This window comes from Chrysoperla carnea, chromosome X (genome assembly GCF_905475395.1).
Source record: "Chrysoperla carnea chromosome X, inChrCarn1.1, whole genome shotgun sequence".
Classification (NCBI taxonomy): domain Eukaryota; kingdom Metazoa; phylum Arthropoda; class Insecta; order Neuroptera; family Chrysopidae; genus Chrysoperla; species Chrysoperla carnea.
This window is the reverse complement of record NC_058342.1, coordinates 36,308,165-36,326,138: the sequence shown is the minus strand read 5'-3', so window position 1 is coordinate 36,326,138 and position 17,974 is coordinate 36,308,165. Positions and strand designations below refer to the sequence as shown.

The window sequence follows — 17,974 nt, the reverse complement described above, 5'->3', positions numbered from 1 at the left end:
GATTAGGAGCTAATTTAGTTATTTTTCGAATTCATTCTTCGAAGAAAAATGCAAGTCCGATCGTTATAAGACAAGTTGGAATACCAAAAAAATCTCTTGGTATTCCAGTAGTTTTCGACATAAAAACTGATTTTGAATGTATTGCATGATTCTATAATCAAAATTCCTTGGCTCAATTTCTTGAATTTATAATTTGAAAGGCACCGAGCATTAATATTCTTTAAAAAAGTTTCTTTTGCCATAATTCGATGCGCATTCTTTTTGGTTGCCCATTCTGTATTTTCGAGTATCAATGGTTCAACCAACTTCCATTATAAATCAAATGGAAAAGCGGATTTCGAATAGAAAAAGGTTAAAATCAACTGAAATCATTCTTTCACTTGATAAATCTGGATTACGGCACATAATACAAGATGTCTCAGTAAATATTATTAAATGTTTCGAAACACTTTGTACATTTTCCATGTGAGATATCAAGTATTGAGCCATTGATCACAGTATTACTCCCATCATTCTAGAGTCTTCCAATTTATGTAATTTGTATATAAATATATATAATCTGTATAAAAAAAAATTATGGCCGTATTTTATGGGTTTAAAATCGAAAATTGATGTTATTGATCAATTTTTTCTGATTTGGATTAATATTCGACCACTGTTGTTCGAAAAAATAATAGATAAGTTGTACCCACAAAAGATTGGACAGAGTTGCCCAATCTTTTGTGTGGAATGGAAGGTAAAATCGTCCATAAAATACGGTTATTTTTATGAATATATTAGTTAAGATGATATTTTTATAAATAATTAATGTTTGTTTTTCCTAAAATATTTATTATATCATTTTATAACATTCCATTCAGAGAGAAATCACAGAGTGGAAGTGGAAGGTAACAGGTCATATGTTACGCGTAGCGCCGTACCGCACAGTGGAGTATTTATACCAAATTTCCGGACAAAAGTAAAAAAAAACTTTAGTTTTGCATTGAAACTTGTTTTTTGGTGTAGTTAGAGAACCACTCCATCACAAACAGATCATTTGAGTTACTTTATGACCCGTCAATTCTCTCCACTTTGGATTCTCTCTGATTATTTAAATAAAATAAAAAAGTGATTCGTTTATTTTTGTATTAATGATTTATGAAAAGACTAGTCTGGACGTCTTCTTCGGTTGTTGAAAGTACAGTAGAACCTCGTTGAAACATATAATGCAGGATGGTTGTTTTAACGATGTTTTACTTTACGATTGCTTTGAAAATTTATTAAAGATGTGTTTGAATGTAACTCGAATTGTAACTCCGACAAATTTTCTTATAAGATGATGATTAATTTACTAATTGGCTATCAATTCTTAAAACTCATCAATCGGGGGTTAAAATTCACAAATAGAATTTAATATTTTAAAATATTACAGTCAAAACCGGTTCATATCTCTAATTACGGTCGTTATATTCGATAATATATTTATATAGCGAAATTTAGAGCTCAAATTGGAACTTTTAGAGTTCTAACTTCTTCGTTCTTTTGACGACCATGAACAACTGACATTTACAAGAGTTATTAGTCTGTAATTAAGGCCTAATAATATACTGTTTGTTTGAAAAGTTCAAAATAAAGTCAATTCGACTCAAAATTAAAAATTAAAGCAATAGTTATGGTCACATATGTTTGAATTTTATCCATTTGTCGCTATAAACGATACCACTATCCACTATAACCGGTTTTGACTGTAATTTCATTGAAAAACAGATGTAAATCAAAAATGACCTCATCGAAGATTTTTTTATAACCATTTTGATATATTTTTTCATGTAAATACAAATTTTTATAATAAAACATAATTTTTATCAATTTTTGCTTTTATTATTCGATATTCAAGTGAATTTATTTTAAAATTAAACTGTTCTCCCTTATTATCGTTTTAAATTGTGCTTATAAAGGGGTTGATTTCAAAATAAACTCACTTGATTTTAATCCTATTTCCAATATTCCTTCTTGTCACAATCTATTTTCAGAAAATATAACATTATCGATTTTAAAGTTACAGGTAAGCGACATCGAATAGAGCATTGAGTAGCACACTTGACTCTGAATACAGGGTATCCGAGTTCGCATCCAGGACGAACCGAAAATAAATTTTTATTTAACAAAAGTTTCGTGATAATAATTAAATTTTTATGTAAAGTTTAAGTAGTTCTAGTAATTTAAAAAATTTGCTTGAGAACTTTTTATATATTTTATCTCACTCATCTTCTCCTATTACAAAATTTTATAAAAGAAGCATACTAAAATTTAACTGTCAAACTTTTATGAAAAAACTTTTAATTTTTCAACATTTGTACTAGGAGAACATAAGTGGGAATTAGTAGTTCCTGATAAGGAGAAAGGTGAGTAAGTGTTTTCACCCCGAAAGTCTAAAATTTTATTTTGGCAGAAAGTTATTGGTCTGCCCACTAGAGGTCACACTCACCAAACACGGGTGTGCAGACCACTAACTTTCTGACTTACGAGGTGACAACAATTACCTTGCTATCAGGTACTACTTATTCCGTCCGCCCATGATGTTCTCCTAGTAGAAATGTGAAAAAAATTGAAGTTTTTGAACGAAAAAAAACTAATTTTTTCATCATTTACTAGGCAAACATGCTGTGGTGGAAATTTGAAAAAAAATGAAAATAAAAATCAGATTTTGCTTAAAAGATTTAATGAACTTTTTTTTAATATATGTCCTCACCTAGTTTCGAACCAAGGGACTATTTATTCGAAGTCAGATACGCTAACCATTATACCATTAGGGCTCTGTTATTCGTATTAATAAATAATTATATTCATATTTTCGATTTTCTTAAATTATAACAAAAAGTAAAACTCATTTTTGGAAAATTTTGAGTAGTATTATTACAAAAAAAAAAATGGCAAACGAAGTTTGAAATACTTATCTATCGTGAAGTTCGAAATACTCACCTATTTTTAACTGAAATAATATTGTATAGCTACAGAGAGATGGGGAAAAATAAAATAAAAACAGGGTTTGAGTTTTCAACTTTATTTAAATGAAATCAAAATACATAAAAACTATTTACGAATTACTTGCACATAATTCCATATAATTAATTTCATCTTAAAAAAATTATACTGTAGCAGTAGCTGCCTGCTGCAGAAAGGTACAACGCAATAGTTGTATGATATAGATGTATGATTACGTAATTCCATAAAATGATAGTTAAATTGAATTTTAATTGCAACGGAATGACCATCAATTAGAGAGATTTGTCCTCGAAATAAAATTGTTAATATCAAGAATATTTTATGCAGAAAACTTTTTTAATTTTATAAAAACTATAAAAATATAAATATTCCTACCATCGGTATTTCCAATAAATTTCAATTACTCATATTTTTTTAACTAAAAATGGCAAAACCCAAATGGTTCATTGAAAAAGAATAGTAATAGTTATGAATCATAGATCGCTGATTTAGACAAGCATATACAGGCGCATCTGTCGTGAAAAAATTTCAGTTTCAATTTTATTGCATATTTCCCGTTCGAAAGACGTCCCTTTTTATACCATGTATATATGAAATATATCAAGGTATATTAAGTTTAGTTCCAAGTTTGTAACGCTTAAAAATATTGATGTTACCAGCAAAATTTTGGTATAGGTATTGATAAAATCACCTAATTAGTCCATTTACAGTTGTCTGTCTGTCAACACGATCACTCAAAAACGAAACGAGATATCAAGCTTTTATAGCGACTTCCTTATAAAAAAATTAACAACTTTTGTTTCAAACATTTTTTTGTAAACATCACTGTTTACCCACGAGGGCACAAATTAGATGCAAATCTGTCTTCTTGAAGTTCTTCAAAACATTACATTGTTAACATCTCGGAAACGGTGAACTTAAGAAAAAATCACAGGAGACTTTTCCGACGTAAAAATGAAACAACAAGAAATTAAAACAGATTTACTTAGTTCAAAAATTTAAATTTCTGAGCAGTAAAAGAGAAAATTGATTTTATAAAAATCAGACCAGATTTCCGTCGGTCAAAAATGAAAATATGTAAAAAAATCGAATCGGTAATTTTTTCCCGGCGATTACACCCATATGTGCTCTTCTATATTATGTTTAGCACAATAAAGCAGGTTTCAAATGTATTAGGAATTTTAGGTCAATTTAATTTTGGGATTAATAATGACCCCACGAATTTATTTCAAGTGATAAGCGAATTATTTTAGTTTTATGAATTTGTTCATTTGTTTATTTTCAGAATAGTTTTAAATTACTAACACATATGGGATTTCAAAACTTTTTTATTTTTATTTTATACGGTTGTTTCATACCAGTGCAACGATTCAGGATTTAGATTCATTTCCAAAAAATTATTAAAGATCTAGGGTGTCCACAAGATATTTTGACATTGTGTCATTGTATCACGTATCTCTAATGTGCTGTGTTTGCGCAAACAACCTATACAATATTAACTTTTTTTTAAAAATTGATACACCAAACTTTAAACCTTTATTCGTCAACTCATCAATGTCAAATGAGATTGAAATATCATTGACCACTGAATCGTCAGTTAAATTTTAAATATTAAGATATACAAAACATATCTGACGCTTAATTAACGATTCGGCTTAATTTAGTTCCCAAAGACCAAGCTATTGATTAATATACGTTTCGTACCCGTCAGATCTATTACAAAGAGTCAATAAATTTTAAATTCAACCATTTGATGTCCCAACCATGATGGACGATTTTAGTGTATGCTCTGGAAGTAAAGCCGATTTTGTTTAACTAGCTGTAGTACTAACTTAAGTAAAGTCATTGAATTTAAAGAGTGTGAATGTGGCATTAGAATAACATAATATTAAAATAGTGGGCAGACAATATTCAATGGTATATACAGCTGTTTTATTGTACAATCCACATGTGTACTTATATACAATCAAAATCTGTTATAGCGACATCGCTTACAACGCGACAAATCATTATTAAAATTAGTTATTTTTAAAAATAAATATATTACTGTAGTCAGTTGAAACTTACTAAAGAGAAGGGTGATGGGTCTCACGGGAGTTGAGAACGATGATGGGACTCTTGACGGAACACTGTTGATTGAAACACCGTCTTCATTATTTGGGAATCTCAAAAGATTCAAATTTTAGAGGAACCCGTGTTGAGGATAATGAAACCTCAATATACTGCATTTGCACCTGCAGAAACCTGCAGAGTGTCCGGTATAGAATACTTAGGTCCGAAACATTGGAGTCATCAATCTTGGAAGCAATTCAATTTGAGAAGCTGTGGACTAGTTCCGACAAAATCCTATAGCTTCATCTGCTTAAAATAAAACCTTTTACTCGGAGACGTTACGTGTTGGATTGATAAATTGTTCTCAAGCGGGGACACAGATGGCCTCTTGGATCCATTTGCGATATCCTCTGTATTAATTTATGTCGCTATAACAAATTTTGACTATATTAGACATATAGTATACCCACATATATATGTACATAATATATACCCCACTACACCCCTGCATGATCTATAAGACCACATCTGCCAAACCCTTATTGTAACACCAAAGTTGTAACTTAAGTAAAAATATATATTTGAAAAAAAAAAAAAACAATAACTGACTCAAAAACAACTTCTCAAAATAAAAATTTTAAATGTACATAAATTTAATAAAAATGGTTGAATTTGTATCTGATAGTGATTATTTTCAATTCAAGTGAATATTGATTAAAAACGCTTTTCTTATCAATACAGAAATTTTCAAATCGATAAACGTGTTTCAAGTATTAAAAATTCGTACCAATCTAAAATTATACGTTCATTTTATTGGTGTGGTGAAAATTAATGGAAACTGTAATTTTATTAAGAAGAAATTTAAGTTGAATCAAGTAAAAAAAACTAACCCAAGAGTTAGTTTTAATGTCCAAGGTAAATTGTTGTTTTAAGTTAACTAAAGAGTACTCAGTACTCAGTACTCAGTACAGGGAGTTCACTATTCAACTTATATTTATTTACTGTTTACTGTTTGATATTAAATAAATTCACTTGATTGTGGATTGTGGTGTATTTTATTGCCCATAAATGGGCAAAGACAACTAACTTGATTTTTTGAATTCTTCATCTCCGATACTGAATTCACAATTAACCAGTTTTGAACGGTTTTTATAACATTTTGTATTTCAATTCGATAACGATTTTCAATTGTGTTTGTTAGTTCAGTTCGATTTGTTTTATATAAGTGTGCAAAAATTGTAAGGGTGCTTCATTATTGTAACATTTTTATTGGATGGATCATCGATTCTGTAACTTTAAAAAGTGATTCGTGTGAAATGTGAATATTCATGTGAGATTATTTTGACAAGAGATTCATGTGATAGAGAGGGAGATTTAAAGTGAAATAAGTAACAAACATAGTACTTGTGAGAGGTTTGCAAAAAAATTTATACAAATTCTCATTTAAAATAGCTCTTAATTATTTTTAGAGCTACAGAGTGTTTTGGAATTACTATGTATAAATTTTGAGCTGAATTTAAACTGAAAAATGGTGACATAATTTCATCAAATGATTTTCTCAATCAGTTAAAATCACTACATCATTTGATTAGATACTAGTTTTGTACTGAAATTAACAGCTAAAATAAGAACGGCCCAAGTGAAAATCGAAATTTCGAAGACAAGAAAATTATTACGTGAAATTTGAAACCATTTTTTCAGTCCATAGACTCATAAAATTTGTTGAATTCTATTATTCATAGGTATAAACGATTTATATGATTCGAGCGACTTTGAAGTACCGAATCTTGTTTAAGTTACAGAATCGTCTTCTATATCAATTAAAGGTTTCTATAATTTTGAAAAAAGTATTTGTTCTCGGGATATTCTGGCCACATACAGTCGAAACCGGTAATAGCAACATTATGTAGACGTAGGGGTCTAAAATTCAAAAATTATGGTCGTTGTATTCGATAAATATTCTCTTTATTTTCATGAATAGGTATTTTCTAAAGAGAAATATTATTAGAAGCTAATTTGGTGACTAGAACATGCGTCACTCAATCTTTGGGTGTGCTCCAACGTGTCTTTAGACAACAGGGCTTTAGTTTTTCTTCGAAGAAGAATGTTCATGTCACTTTATCAATACAGGTCTTTCACTGGTTCATGTCACTTTATCAGAATACAGAGGGCAGAATATCCTAGAGACATGATATTTTTCAATGTGCTCTGTTATATGTACTATAACGAGCGTCAAACGTTAGCGTAATCTTGTGAGGGATGAGAAAGAAGCTTTATAACAGTGCATCTGCACACAAATGTGTTCTAGATATGACAAGCAGTGTGAAATAGAATGCAACAGAATAGTGGACAATTGACACCAAGATATCAACATCAAGGTCAGACTCCGTTACAATACGGTAGTTTACCCGTTGGTCTAGCGCCATCCGATGCTGTAATCCAATCTATCCGCTTACGTCGAGCTGGCAGCGAATGGTTGTGTGATAATGCGAAAAGTTTTCTACGTAAAGTTGAGAGTCGTAAATCACATCGGCGAAAAGTTCAAGTGCAAGATGGTTAGTAAAGCACGAATTACAAACAAGTCCTTGATTTGAATCTAATTCTATGCTCACGTTACGTTCACGTATCCTCAGGAGTATTGTCCATTCGGTAGTCGGGTTCACTTCCGGCTATGATGTAATCTGAAGAATGGTGCCTTTTAAATAAAAGATGGAGAAAAACTCGTAATAACGTAACGTTTAACGTAATCATTAAAATCTCCGAAAAAAGCCTGGTTTTCAAAAGACAGCCTCGAGTATCAGAAGGATCAAATTGAGCCGAGTCTTTTTTAAGCTTGTCTTTTGTTATCTTTGTTATCGTTATCTTTATTATCCATTTTTAGGTGGCTTGGTGATAACAGCACGTGAGAATCAGGACAATATTGATCAGGATGATGTTAAACTAAAATGTATCTTACCAATGGATTCAAGCGAACACTTTCAATTTGATGTTGATTATCCAGAATCACCGCTAACGGATACACCTCCCACATATTGTTTTGATAATACGCATGAGCATCATACACATCATGATAATGTTAAGATCAATATTAATGATTTATCCGATAATTGGCAACATCAATTTAAAATAAAACCACGGACACGACCGTTGGCAAGCTTATCATGCGGACAATTACATATGCTACGAAAATTGGCGAATATTAAATTGAAAACGATTTTGGAAGAATATTGTCCGACACATCGTACTGGATGGAATTGGGAGTTACCGAAATTAAAGAAAAAATTGAAACAATCCGATTTTAAAGGTAAATAGAGACTATTTTAAGTTCACACACCAAGAACATTTTGATCCTTTTAACATTTTGAGTGAATGCGGAACCTTTGCTCGTAATTGATACTTGCCAAGTGTAGTAAGTTCCACAAATAAGTCACTGCCACTGTAACTGTCAGTAGTATAGCCTCGTTGTAATGATTCGATTATTGATTTTCAGACAAGAAAGCATTTGGAGTACCGCTATCAATATTACAACAAAGAAATGGTAAAGCTTTACCCAATGGTATAACGGCCGCAATCAGTTATTTACGTGACAATGCAATGGAACAAATTGGATTGTTTCGGAAATCTGGCGTTAAATCTCGAATACAAAAATTAAAAACAATTATTGAAAATATGTCAACGCATGTGGATTTCAGTGATCAACAGGCATTCGATGTTGCTGACATGATTAAACAGTATTTTCGTGAATTACCAGAAGTACTTCTCACAAATAAATTATCTGAAACGCTTATTTTAATATTTCAATGTAAGTCTAATTAACTTACCCATAGATATTATTTTGTACTTTTTAGTACAATAAAAGCTTGTCAGTGAACAGAATTTTTATGAATTTTGGGTCCTATTTTTTTTTAATTGAATTTCAGATGTACCGTTAGAATGTCGAACGGAAGCCGTACAATGGGTATTATTATTGTTGCCAGATGAGAATTCCGAAGCGTTACAAGTATTGTTAGATTTGCTGCATGATGTTTCGTTGTATTCGCACATCAATCAAATGACTCCCAGTAATTTAGCTGTATGTCTGGTGCCAACATTATTCCATTTTCGGAATACTGGCGGTAATACTGGCACACCCAGTCAACAAGAATTGGAAGACAATCGGGCAGCTCATGAATGTTTATTGCATTTCATTGTACATAATACTGAACTATTTACGGTATGTTTTATTCAATCACCGCCATTTTAAAACATTTTCCAAGTAATTTTTTGAACGAAATTGTATTTTCTCTCCGCAGATAACAGTGGATTTAGTTGTGCAATGTCATTTTAATTATTTGGAAGACGCTGTACCAGTTACGTTGTCGAATTTAGGATCGAATTTAAATCAAGATTGGAAAGAATATCAAGAATTATGTATGGCTGCCTTATTAAAAGTTGCTAAAGAAAAGTAAGTTTTGTTAAATTTTGGAAATTTACACTCATTAAAATTGTGGATAATTTTATCCAAAAAAACTCAATAGCAATAAAATGTGATCCATCTGTACACCCTAAAGTCACATTCACACTTAAAATCTGGAGAAAATGAAAGCAAACTTCAAAATGTGATAATTAAAAAAAAATAAGTAAAGTTTCCCATTTTCTTTTTTAGAAGTTTGGGCTGGGTCAGTATTTACAATCCGTATCGACCACATATCGATATATCATACAAAAAGGTTGGTGACGAACATCCTCTAGAATTATGGCGGGTATGTACGGAAGTGGAAGCGCCTCCCAGTGAAGTGTTGCAACGTATTCTAACTGAACGCACGTTATGGGATGAAACATGTATTTCGGCGCATGTCGTGAAACGATTAGATGCCGAAACCGATGTTTATCAGTATGTGTTGGATTCTGAGGGTATTAAACCATTATTTCATCGGGATTTTTGTGTTATACGGTATTGTATTTCGATTTCTATTCGCTTCTATTGTATTTCGAATTGTTTTTATGAAATTCCTTGACTTTTTCTTGATTATAATTTGAAAATCTCTGGTTCAAGTCCATTTTTGACCCATACTACAGTTCCCTATCTGTTCCAGAATATTAAAATTCCCTAACATTTCCAGGTTGACCTAATGTCCAAAAAAAAAAGGATCGATTTCGATGAAAGCAACCTTTAAAATTATTGATTTTTTTTAGGAGTTGGAAAACACAGTTACAAAAATCTGCGTGCATGATTGTGGAAACATCTGTGGAACATCCAGACGCTCCGTTATCTACAGGTGCTGTACGAGGTTTAATATTGGCCTCACGTTACTTAATTGAGCCATGTGGTTCTGGTAAATCCAGAATTCTATATTTAGCTCGTATGGATATCAAGTAAGTTCTCATAGTTCCAGAAATGGAACAGCGTACACTTTCATGATGTTTAAATAATAACTTGGTTATTGTTTTTTCAGGGGCAAAACCCTAGAATGGTACAAATATTTTGGGCATTTATGTGCAATTCACATAAATCGTTTATGTCAATCATTTTTGCATCCAAGTACAATCGGTCCAGAGAGCAAAGTCTAATTCCAAATGAAACAATACCAAAACAAATTTTATTTTTATTTTATTTTAGTTTTTTAAGTGATGATCATGTTTTTTTAATTAGTTTTTGTTAATTAATTCGGTGAAATATTTGAAAGAAGTAGAAAGAAAGTTTAAAAGTCACATAGAATTCTAGTTTGTAAGAATTTATTAATTAATTTTACTTAATTATTACGGGTATTAATTATTTCTGTTCAAATTTTGTAATTGTCACATTCCAATTTTGAAAAAGGCATTTAAAAAAAGGTTCGATTCTTTTTATTTTGGTTTCATTCATCTAGACATCAAAAACAAAACTTACGCCCTTCTGGCTTTTTAGATTTTCTCAATTTACGTATAAAGTGTTTTTTTTTTCACATCAGAGGCCAAAGATATTCTGCGCCCTGACTTTTTCACAAAAAGAAAGTCTGATCGTCAAAAGATAAACTAGAACATCAAAGGGTTGGATTGGAACGATTCTAACTCGCTCCAATCGTTTTAAATTTTTGCAAGTTAGTTGGATCGACTGAACTTGGGTTGAGTTAGCAGCTGTTGAACTTTTTTGGTAGCTCGGATTTGAAGTGCGATACACAATCATTTCCAATCATTTTATCTCATAGTTAACTGTGTTTTTTGGAAGTGTGATATATTCATTCCATGATTGGTAGCTTTTCCGTCTTTTGACAGTCGGGCTTTCAATTTTCTTCATAGAATGATAAAGAAATTACGAGTCGAGTAAAATATCTGATGATGAGATAAAGATAAGCTAAATTGATCCGGATAAAAAATTGTAGTATTGTCGATGTCGATGTGATGCCAAAAATAAAATCGTTTCAATTTTTTTGTGAGTCAGATCCTGGTTATTTACAAATTTTGGGCTGTTCATTTTCTCTCACACAAAAAAAAACTAATAATTTTTAACATGAAAGTCTTCATGAATCGCTTCCAATAATTCAGGAGTCATTTTTAACATGTGATAAAGAAAAATTTATTAAAAAAAAAAGTGGACCAAATAATTATTTAGTTTTAGCAAAGAATTTTTTTTAACACGTACTAAAAAACAGCTTTGTTTTATCTTTCAAAAGATTGGGAGAAAGATAAAGCTCTGCTTTGGTTTAATTTAATTAATATGTGTGTGAAATTAGCTGACAATGATACTAAATATAAGCGAAACGTTTTCAAAGATTTTTCGTTGAGGCTCACAATACGTCTTTCTTAAATTTATTTTGCTTATATTTAGAATCGTAGGGGATTCGAGTCTCGTTACAAATTTTCATGTAACTTGAAGACTAAATTTTTTATAGTGCAATATTATTTTTCAGCTTTGCCAAAATATTTCTACTCTGTGTCAGTATTTATAAACGCCCAAATCTATGCCATTTTTTCTAGTATTATTTTTAAAATGTTAAAAAAACTATCTCTTGATCACTAATTTCACACAGGGGAGCACATGCAAGCGCATCTGTAGCCAAAAATTCGATTTCTTTGCATTTTCCTGTTCGAAAGTCGTCCCTTCATAAAAATCAGGCAAAAATCTGATTAAATTTTGGTTTAAATCAATTTTATTTTTTATGTCAAAGTTGTTTGTAAGCTAGAAAAGAAAAAAAAATAGATTAGATTTTCGACGAGCAAATTCTAGATCCTTTAAAGTCTTTCGAACGGGAATAAGCAAAGAAAATTAATCCGAGAATTTTTCCAGATGGCTCCTGCATGTACTCCACTAACACGTGAGCTTATCTGGATAACTGCAAATATAAACATCACATAATTTTTACTTAACGTTAAGAGGAAAATTTTGTATATATAAAAAGAAAATTTATTAATTAAGGAAAATTATATATATATATAAATAAAGAAAAAAATATTTTGTAAAAAAAATTTATCGTCCATATTAAGTTTGGGCATTTACACCGAAAGATGATGACAAATCAAGTCACCCAATTTTTTTCTATTGCTTCGGAGAAATCTGAAAACTATCTCAGTTTCGAATAGAATGAGCTAACCAAAATTGAAAAATAATTTAGACGCGTTTGGCATTTTTTAGGAGGGGAAAAAGTTAAAAATTAAACCTGCCTGGTGAATCATTGACATCGCTGATGAGCTGTCATTCCAAAGTTTTAAATTTTCACTTCTGTCAACAGTCCCCATGACTGACTTTTTGACCTTCTTTTTTAGTTAATACTGAAATACTTTTCAGCGTCTCTCCGAGGTAGAAGCGAAACAATAAGGCATCCAAATTTGTCACCATCTTACGGTCGAATATTGCAATTTGCTTGCATAGTCAAAATAACACCAAAATAATTTTAATTTTTAATGTTCGAAAAAAAATATATATATTAACGCGCGCGCTCGCATGTGCAATGAAGGCATTTAAACTAAAAAAACAAACAACAAAACAAATTTACAAAAATGTATTTTTAATAATTTGTTAAAAACAATCAAACAATTATTGTTTTTTTTTTATTTTGTATTTTTGTAACAATTAAAATATTTTTGTTAATTGAAACATTTTTTGTTTAAGTATTTTTTTTAAAAATAATTTTCATTCCTTGTTCTTTGGAACCATACATTTTGAAATCAAAATTATGGCACTTAACTTTAAACATAGTTTAGGCATAGAAGAATCGCAAGAGAAAAAATCTATCATGATCTACAAGAAGGTCAGAAGGTCTTGTAGCGCATCATTTGCCGTGGATAGATTCATTGTTAGAAGATATTTTTCATGGATTATCAACAGGTTTATTTATTAGGAACCCGAATACGTTATCTCTAATTGTTAAAACATATACAAAAAGATTTCTTGGAACAATTAAAGGCAGGCAATATTTCAAAAACTACTCTTCCAATTGTTGAGTGAGTTCGATTTCCTTAGAAAATATGACCTAAAAACTTCAAAAATTGTGTTCATTTAACGATTAAGCGATTAGTTTCTGAAATATCGTCTGAAATTCTTAAACAATTTGCTTCTATACGTAAACTATGACATAAAACGTATCACATTCATTTGAAAAGCGTTAAGCTATATTAACACACTTGCCTTAAATCGTACAATTTCGTCGAATCAAAATCCTACCCCTACAAAGACTGGAAATCATCATCTGATACTCCTCCTGAGAGGAATAGTACTAACAGGAGCTAATTTAATGACTCCTTCACTAAAAATCATCATTTCCTAAAGAAAATCAAACTCCGTTGGCAAGAAAACCAAGGTAAAAAGATGAAGACTCAGGTAAGGGCGCCTTATCCCGATTCTATAGACTTTGTAAACTGAGTTTTCACTTTTTCTCAGAGAAGGACAATTTTTGTTGAAAAAGCCGCCTAATGAATCGCGGTGGGTATCAAATAAACGAACTGCGCATGAGTCCGTACAAAGCTTGAAGTAAATCAGCATTACTAGCTCCCGAACAATTTTGAGACTTAAATTGACGGAAAAAATTCATGGGTTCTTCAACAAGTGCTTCTCAACCATGTCCCTTCAAAATATGATTGCAATCGAAAGAGAAAGCTTCATGATAGTAAGTCGTATTACTTATTAAAACACATGCGCAGTTTGCATCGGTATTCTTACTCTTTAATAGCTGTAGCTCGTAGAATAGAAGTTGTTACTTATAAAAATATGAAAGATGAAGTCCCCAAATCCATTGATTGTGGTAAGAATGATTAACTGCGTTAAAAAACACAAAACAAAACATATAAATTCTTAAAAACTATACGTAACGTAACGTTATACGTAACGTAATATATATTACATATAGATAGGCCTTTATAAAATATATAGATTATAAAATTTTTACTGTAAATTCTTTTGTAAATAGTAAATAAATTCTTTAATTATAAGTTTGCCTTTTTAAAGTAATAACTATGACATTGCTCATTTTGGAAGAAAGAGCTTATATTTTTATCCATTTTAAAAAAAGGACTCTGCAACAAATGTTTTTCCAGAAGGTTCATGCCAAGCCCTTTAGTCTTTGGTTTGAAAACATTGAAAGACTGACAAGAAGACTGGTTGACTGGCCTGCAATATCATAATTATAAATTTAAAAAGCGTATATAAATATAGTATTAATTAGGGCACAAATATTCATAATAAGGCTTAATCAATTACGGGAATATTTTTTACTTGAAATGCTCAATTGAGTGCTGAGTACAAACAAACAAACGATTAATTGTGCTTTGAGTATTTCATTTTAATTGGACGTTGCGTCGCGTCGCGTCCCGTCGTACCAAAAACCATTAATTCACAATTATTATTCCTTTTTTTTTTTCTAAAAACATGGTATGGTTTATTGTCTTCCAATATCGGATATTTTTGGGGAATCTACAACAAAACAGGATTGCTACGATCGAATTGGTCAAATAATATTTCTATGGCAAAAAATACGGAAATAATGTATTTGTCTGGATAGTGGCAAGCTGTCGAGAGGCGATATCATGGAGTCTCAAAAAAATTCCCTGGAACGATGGGTTTGTTTTAAGTGTAAATTGTTTTGGATTCGATAAAAATCGAATATTTCTGGTACAACTTTTGGAAATTTTTGTTCAGTCATTGTATTTGTGCTTAAATTACATTTGTAAACCTAACCATAGGCGTCACTACGTTGTGAAAAATTACAAAAAGTCATCAATTTTTATATTTCGGTGTTTTTCAATATGCTCATTCTAGCGACGCCTATGAATCTAAATCGAGAAGGAAACGATTTTTAAAATAAAATTTATTAAAACGGTTAACAATTCAATAAACATCTTGGTTCCTGGCCTTTTGCAAACGCAGAGGAACAAACGCGAAGTGTCAACATTATGTAAGTTTGAACATTTATTAAAAAAATATGGAGATTACGTCTCAGTTTCAGTTGAATTCGTTTTACAGATCTAAAAAAAATCAATTTGTTGAAACTAAAGTTTGTAAATATATTCTGTTGGACGGTTTTTAATTAAAATTGTAACGAGTATCTCCGAGATTGCTTAAAATAATTTTTGGTCAAATAAAATTACATATAATAGGAGAGGAGGGTCGCGTTCATGCGTACACAATCAAACAATTTGCACAAATCTTTGTGGTCGTGTCCAAATCAAAAGAAATCATTAAAAATTGGCCTCGTTAAGTAAGTTTTCGTGATCGCTAATTATGAAAATTGGTTATTTATAAATTACGTCACGTAAAACTTTGTATCTTTGGAGCCCTTCCTTCGTTTACGCCCTCCAAACATCCCCTCACCCAATTCTTACAATACCGTATCCTAGTACTAAAAAATGTCGCATTCTTCCCGCTTGTGCGTGCCGTGACGTGACGTACAAATGGTTTGATCGTGCTTTATAGATTTGTGCCACTTTTTAAGACACGACCCTGACCCTGACTCTGATTAATGACTATATTCAGCGCAGTTTTATCAGTATCTTAAACCTAACAAACAAAAACAACGAATAGTTAAAACTAATAGTAAATTTGATTAAAAAAAAAAACAGTGGGATTTCAAAAAAAATTGGAATTGAGGCTTTTGAGTGCATCCATCCATTAGCCATCATTTTGGAGAATAAATCAGCGCCGCTGCTGCTTCACTTAATTGTTGTTGCTCTTTTCAAAGAACATCATATCCTGAAACAACAAATAAATTTGTATATGGAAGTTATGCGATGACAACAAAGAATTTTCTCATTTTATCAGACGTCATATTTTCTCTAATTCCAATTTCGTGATAAATGTGAGAAATCTGTGAAAATTTCTAAATAAAATACGTACAATCAACATGCAAGCACCCAATAACGTGGCTTTAACTTTGACGTCCAAATCCAAGGGGAACGTAATACCAAAATTATCAGAATCACTGTAACCTTCACGGATCAGACCAGACCATTGTTTTGATATTTTACCAACTTTTGTGGATCCATCAGCTGACATCACTTTGAATTTAACGTCTCCAAAACATGAGAATTTACATAATGGTCCTTCAATATTTAGTACAGTCGCTCCAAATTCATTTTTGACGGAGTACGATGGATAACATAGACTCCAATTTTGTTCGACAGTACCGATTACAGTTCCAGGAGGTGACGACACTTCAACACTCTTAAAAGTAAACAAGATCGAATCTTAGAAAGTATGCTCTGGTTCTGAATGAACTAAGTTTAGGCTAAAAGACTTACTTGAAGACAACATGGGAAACAGCATGAATCGCAAGCAAGTGGACGATTTAAATGTATGACCTCATTGCGAAAATTATCAAATATTCGCATATCAAATGGTCGCATCGGACCACAACAATTTCGAGTACAACAATCAGAATCCTCTACGGCGTAGTATACTTGTTGTCCTAACGAATTTTTTATTACAAATTTATTACGTGTTTCAAATCCAGTGAAAACTAAAAAATACAAAATTTTCCCCAATTTACTTGGTGGTTGCAAATTTAAGCGAAAAGGATCAGGAACAAGCTGGAACATTAAAGGGTCGGATTGGGGACATGGCAATCGGATATAAGAACAAAATTTACCTTCAAGTAATTCAACTTTTTGATGTACTAACAGCTGATCGATCATTGTTAAGTATTCAAGACCTGGTGGACAATTAACAGGTCTTTGTGGTGCATGCATCCAATTGGCTTCAGCGGTTGGTTGTGCCATAACTGGACCTGGTGGTCCTGGAGGTCCACCCATCATTGGAGGTGCACCTGGTGCATTTGCCATTGGGTATTGAAACCCCGGCCCTGGTGGATAATTTGCTTGTGGTGCATAGCCTGGAGGTGGTATTTGATTACCAGGTGGACCAGGAGGTCCAGGATATGGTGGCATACCTGCTTGAACCGGCGGTGGGCTCATTGAACTCATCAACGGTTGTTGTTGATGCGATAAAGGCGGTGCACCTTCACTAGGTCCATATGCTATTTGTGTAGCTGCAAACATTTTTTTATTTATTTACATTTTAATCTACGATTAATCAATTAATCCGGTCGATACTCACGATTATACATTATTTTCAAATTAAAAAATCAACACTGAAGTTTAAATGATATCTTCACCACCAAACTAGTTTTTCTGACAAGACAAGAATAGTGTACTTTCAAAAAAATTATAAAAATTTGTTCCTAAAGCCCGTATTACAATAGGACTGTTAAGTTGTAGCACATCATTCTAAAACGATAGCCATGACGTATTTAAGGGGATATTCCTTAGACTAAGAATTATAAGAGACGCTGATATGGGTCCTGATTACAATATATACATCTGTTTTATTTTTGTCGTTCTTCTTGTAAGCTACATTCAATTCATCTCTTTTCATCCAGGAAACGGTTTAATCACAGTTAAAATCATATCAATTAACTTACAATTTAAAATTTTAGAATCTGTTTAAACGGGTTTTACTAGATATCACGTTTTTTTTTCTTAACACAATAAT

General features: G+C 31.5%; 2 protein-coding genes across 2 annotated transcripts; one reads left to right on the top strand and one right to left on the bottom strand.

Annotated features, from left to right (window-relative positions):
* The first annotated feature begins 5,782 nt into the window (after window positions 1-5,782).
* Window positions 5,783-10,788, top strand: LOC123302621 (stAR-related lipid transfer protein 13). Its single transcript, XM_044885642.1, has 9 exons — window positions 5,783-5,952; window positions 7,346-7,592; window positions 7,919-8,341; window positions 8,528-8,839; window positions 8,958-9,250; window positions 9,330-9,481; window positions 9,683-9,970; window positions 10,213-10,392; window positions 10,473-10,788. The coding sequence occupies exons 2-9, from the start codon at window positions 7,370-7,372 to the stop codon at window positions 10,585-10,587; spliced, it is 1,986 nt and encodes a 661-aa protein (XP_044741577.1). The 5' UTR covers window positions 5,783-5,952; window positions 7,346-7,369; the 3' UTR covers window positions 10,588-10,788.
* A 5,016-nt stretch (window positions 10,789-15,804) lies between these two features.
* On the bottom strand, window positions 15,805-17,661 carry LOC123302654 (phospholipid scramblase 2). The gene is made up of 5 exons (XM_044885695.1): window positions 17,540-17,661; window positions 17,073-17,471; window positions 16,726-16,943; window positions 16,322-16,648; window positions 15,805-16,177 (listed from the first exon to the last, which is right to left on the bottom strand). The coding sequence occupies exons 1-5, from the start codon at window positions 17,547-17,549 to the stop codon at window positions 16,142-16,144; spliced, it is 990 nt and encodes a 329-aa protein (XP_044741630.1). The 5' UTR covers window positions 17,550-17,661; the 3' UTR covers window positions 15,805-16,141.
* Window positions 17,662-17,974: the final 313 nt, after the last annotated feature.

Excerpts from the sequence above, each read along its gene's own strand:
- LOC123302621 (XM_044885642.1), top strand. The coding sequence starts at position 7,370 with ATGCAACAGAATAGTGGACAATTGACACCAAGATATCAACATCAAGGT. Across the intron at positions 7,593-7,918 it reads AAAAGTTCAAGTGCAAGATG|GTGGCTTGGTGATAACAGCA; the intron begins GTTAGTAAAGCA and ends ATCCATTTTTAG. Across the intron at positions 9,251-9,329 it reads ATAATACTGAACTATTTACG|ATAACAGTGGATTTAGTTGT; the intron begins GTATGTTTTATT and ends TTCTCTCCGCAG.
- LOC123302654 (XM_044885695.1), bottom strand. Across the intron at positions 16,944-17,072 it reads AAAAGTTGAATTACTTGAAG|TTTTCACTGGATTTGAAACA; the intron begins GTAAATTTTGTT and ends TGTATTTTTTAG. Across the intron at positions 16,649-16,725 it reads GTTTCCCATGTTGTCTTCAA|AGTGTTGAAGTGTCGTCACC; the intron begins GTAAGTCTTTTA and ends TTTACTTTTAAG.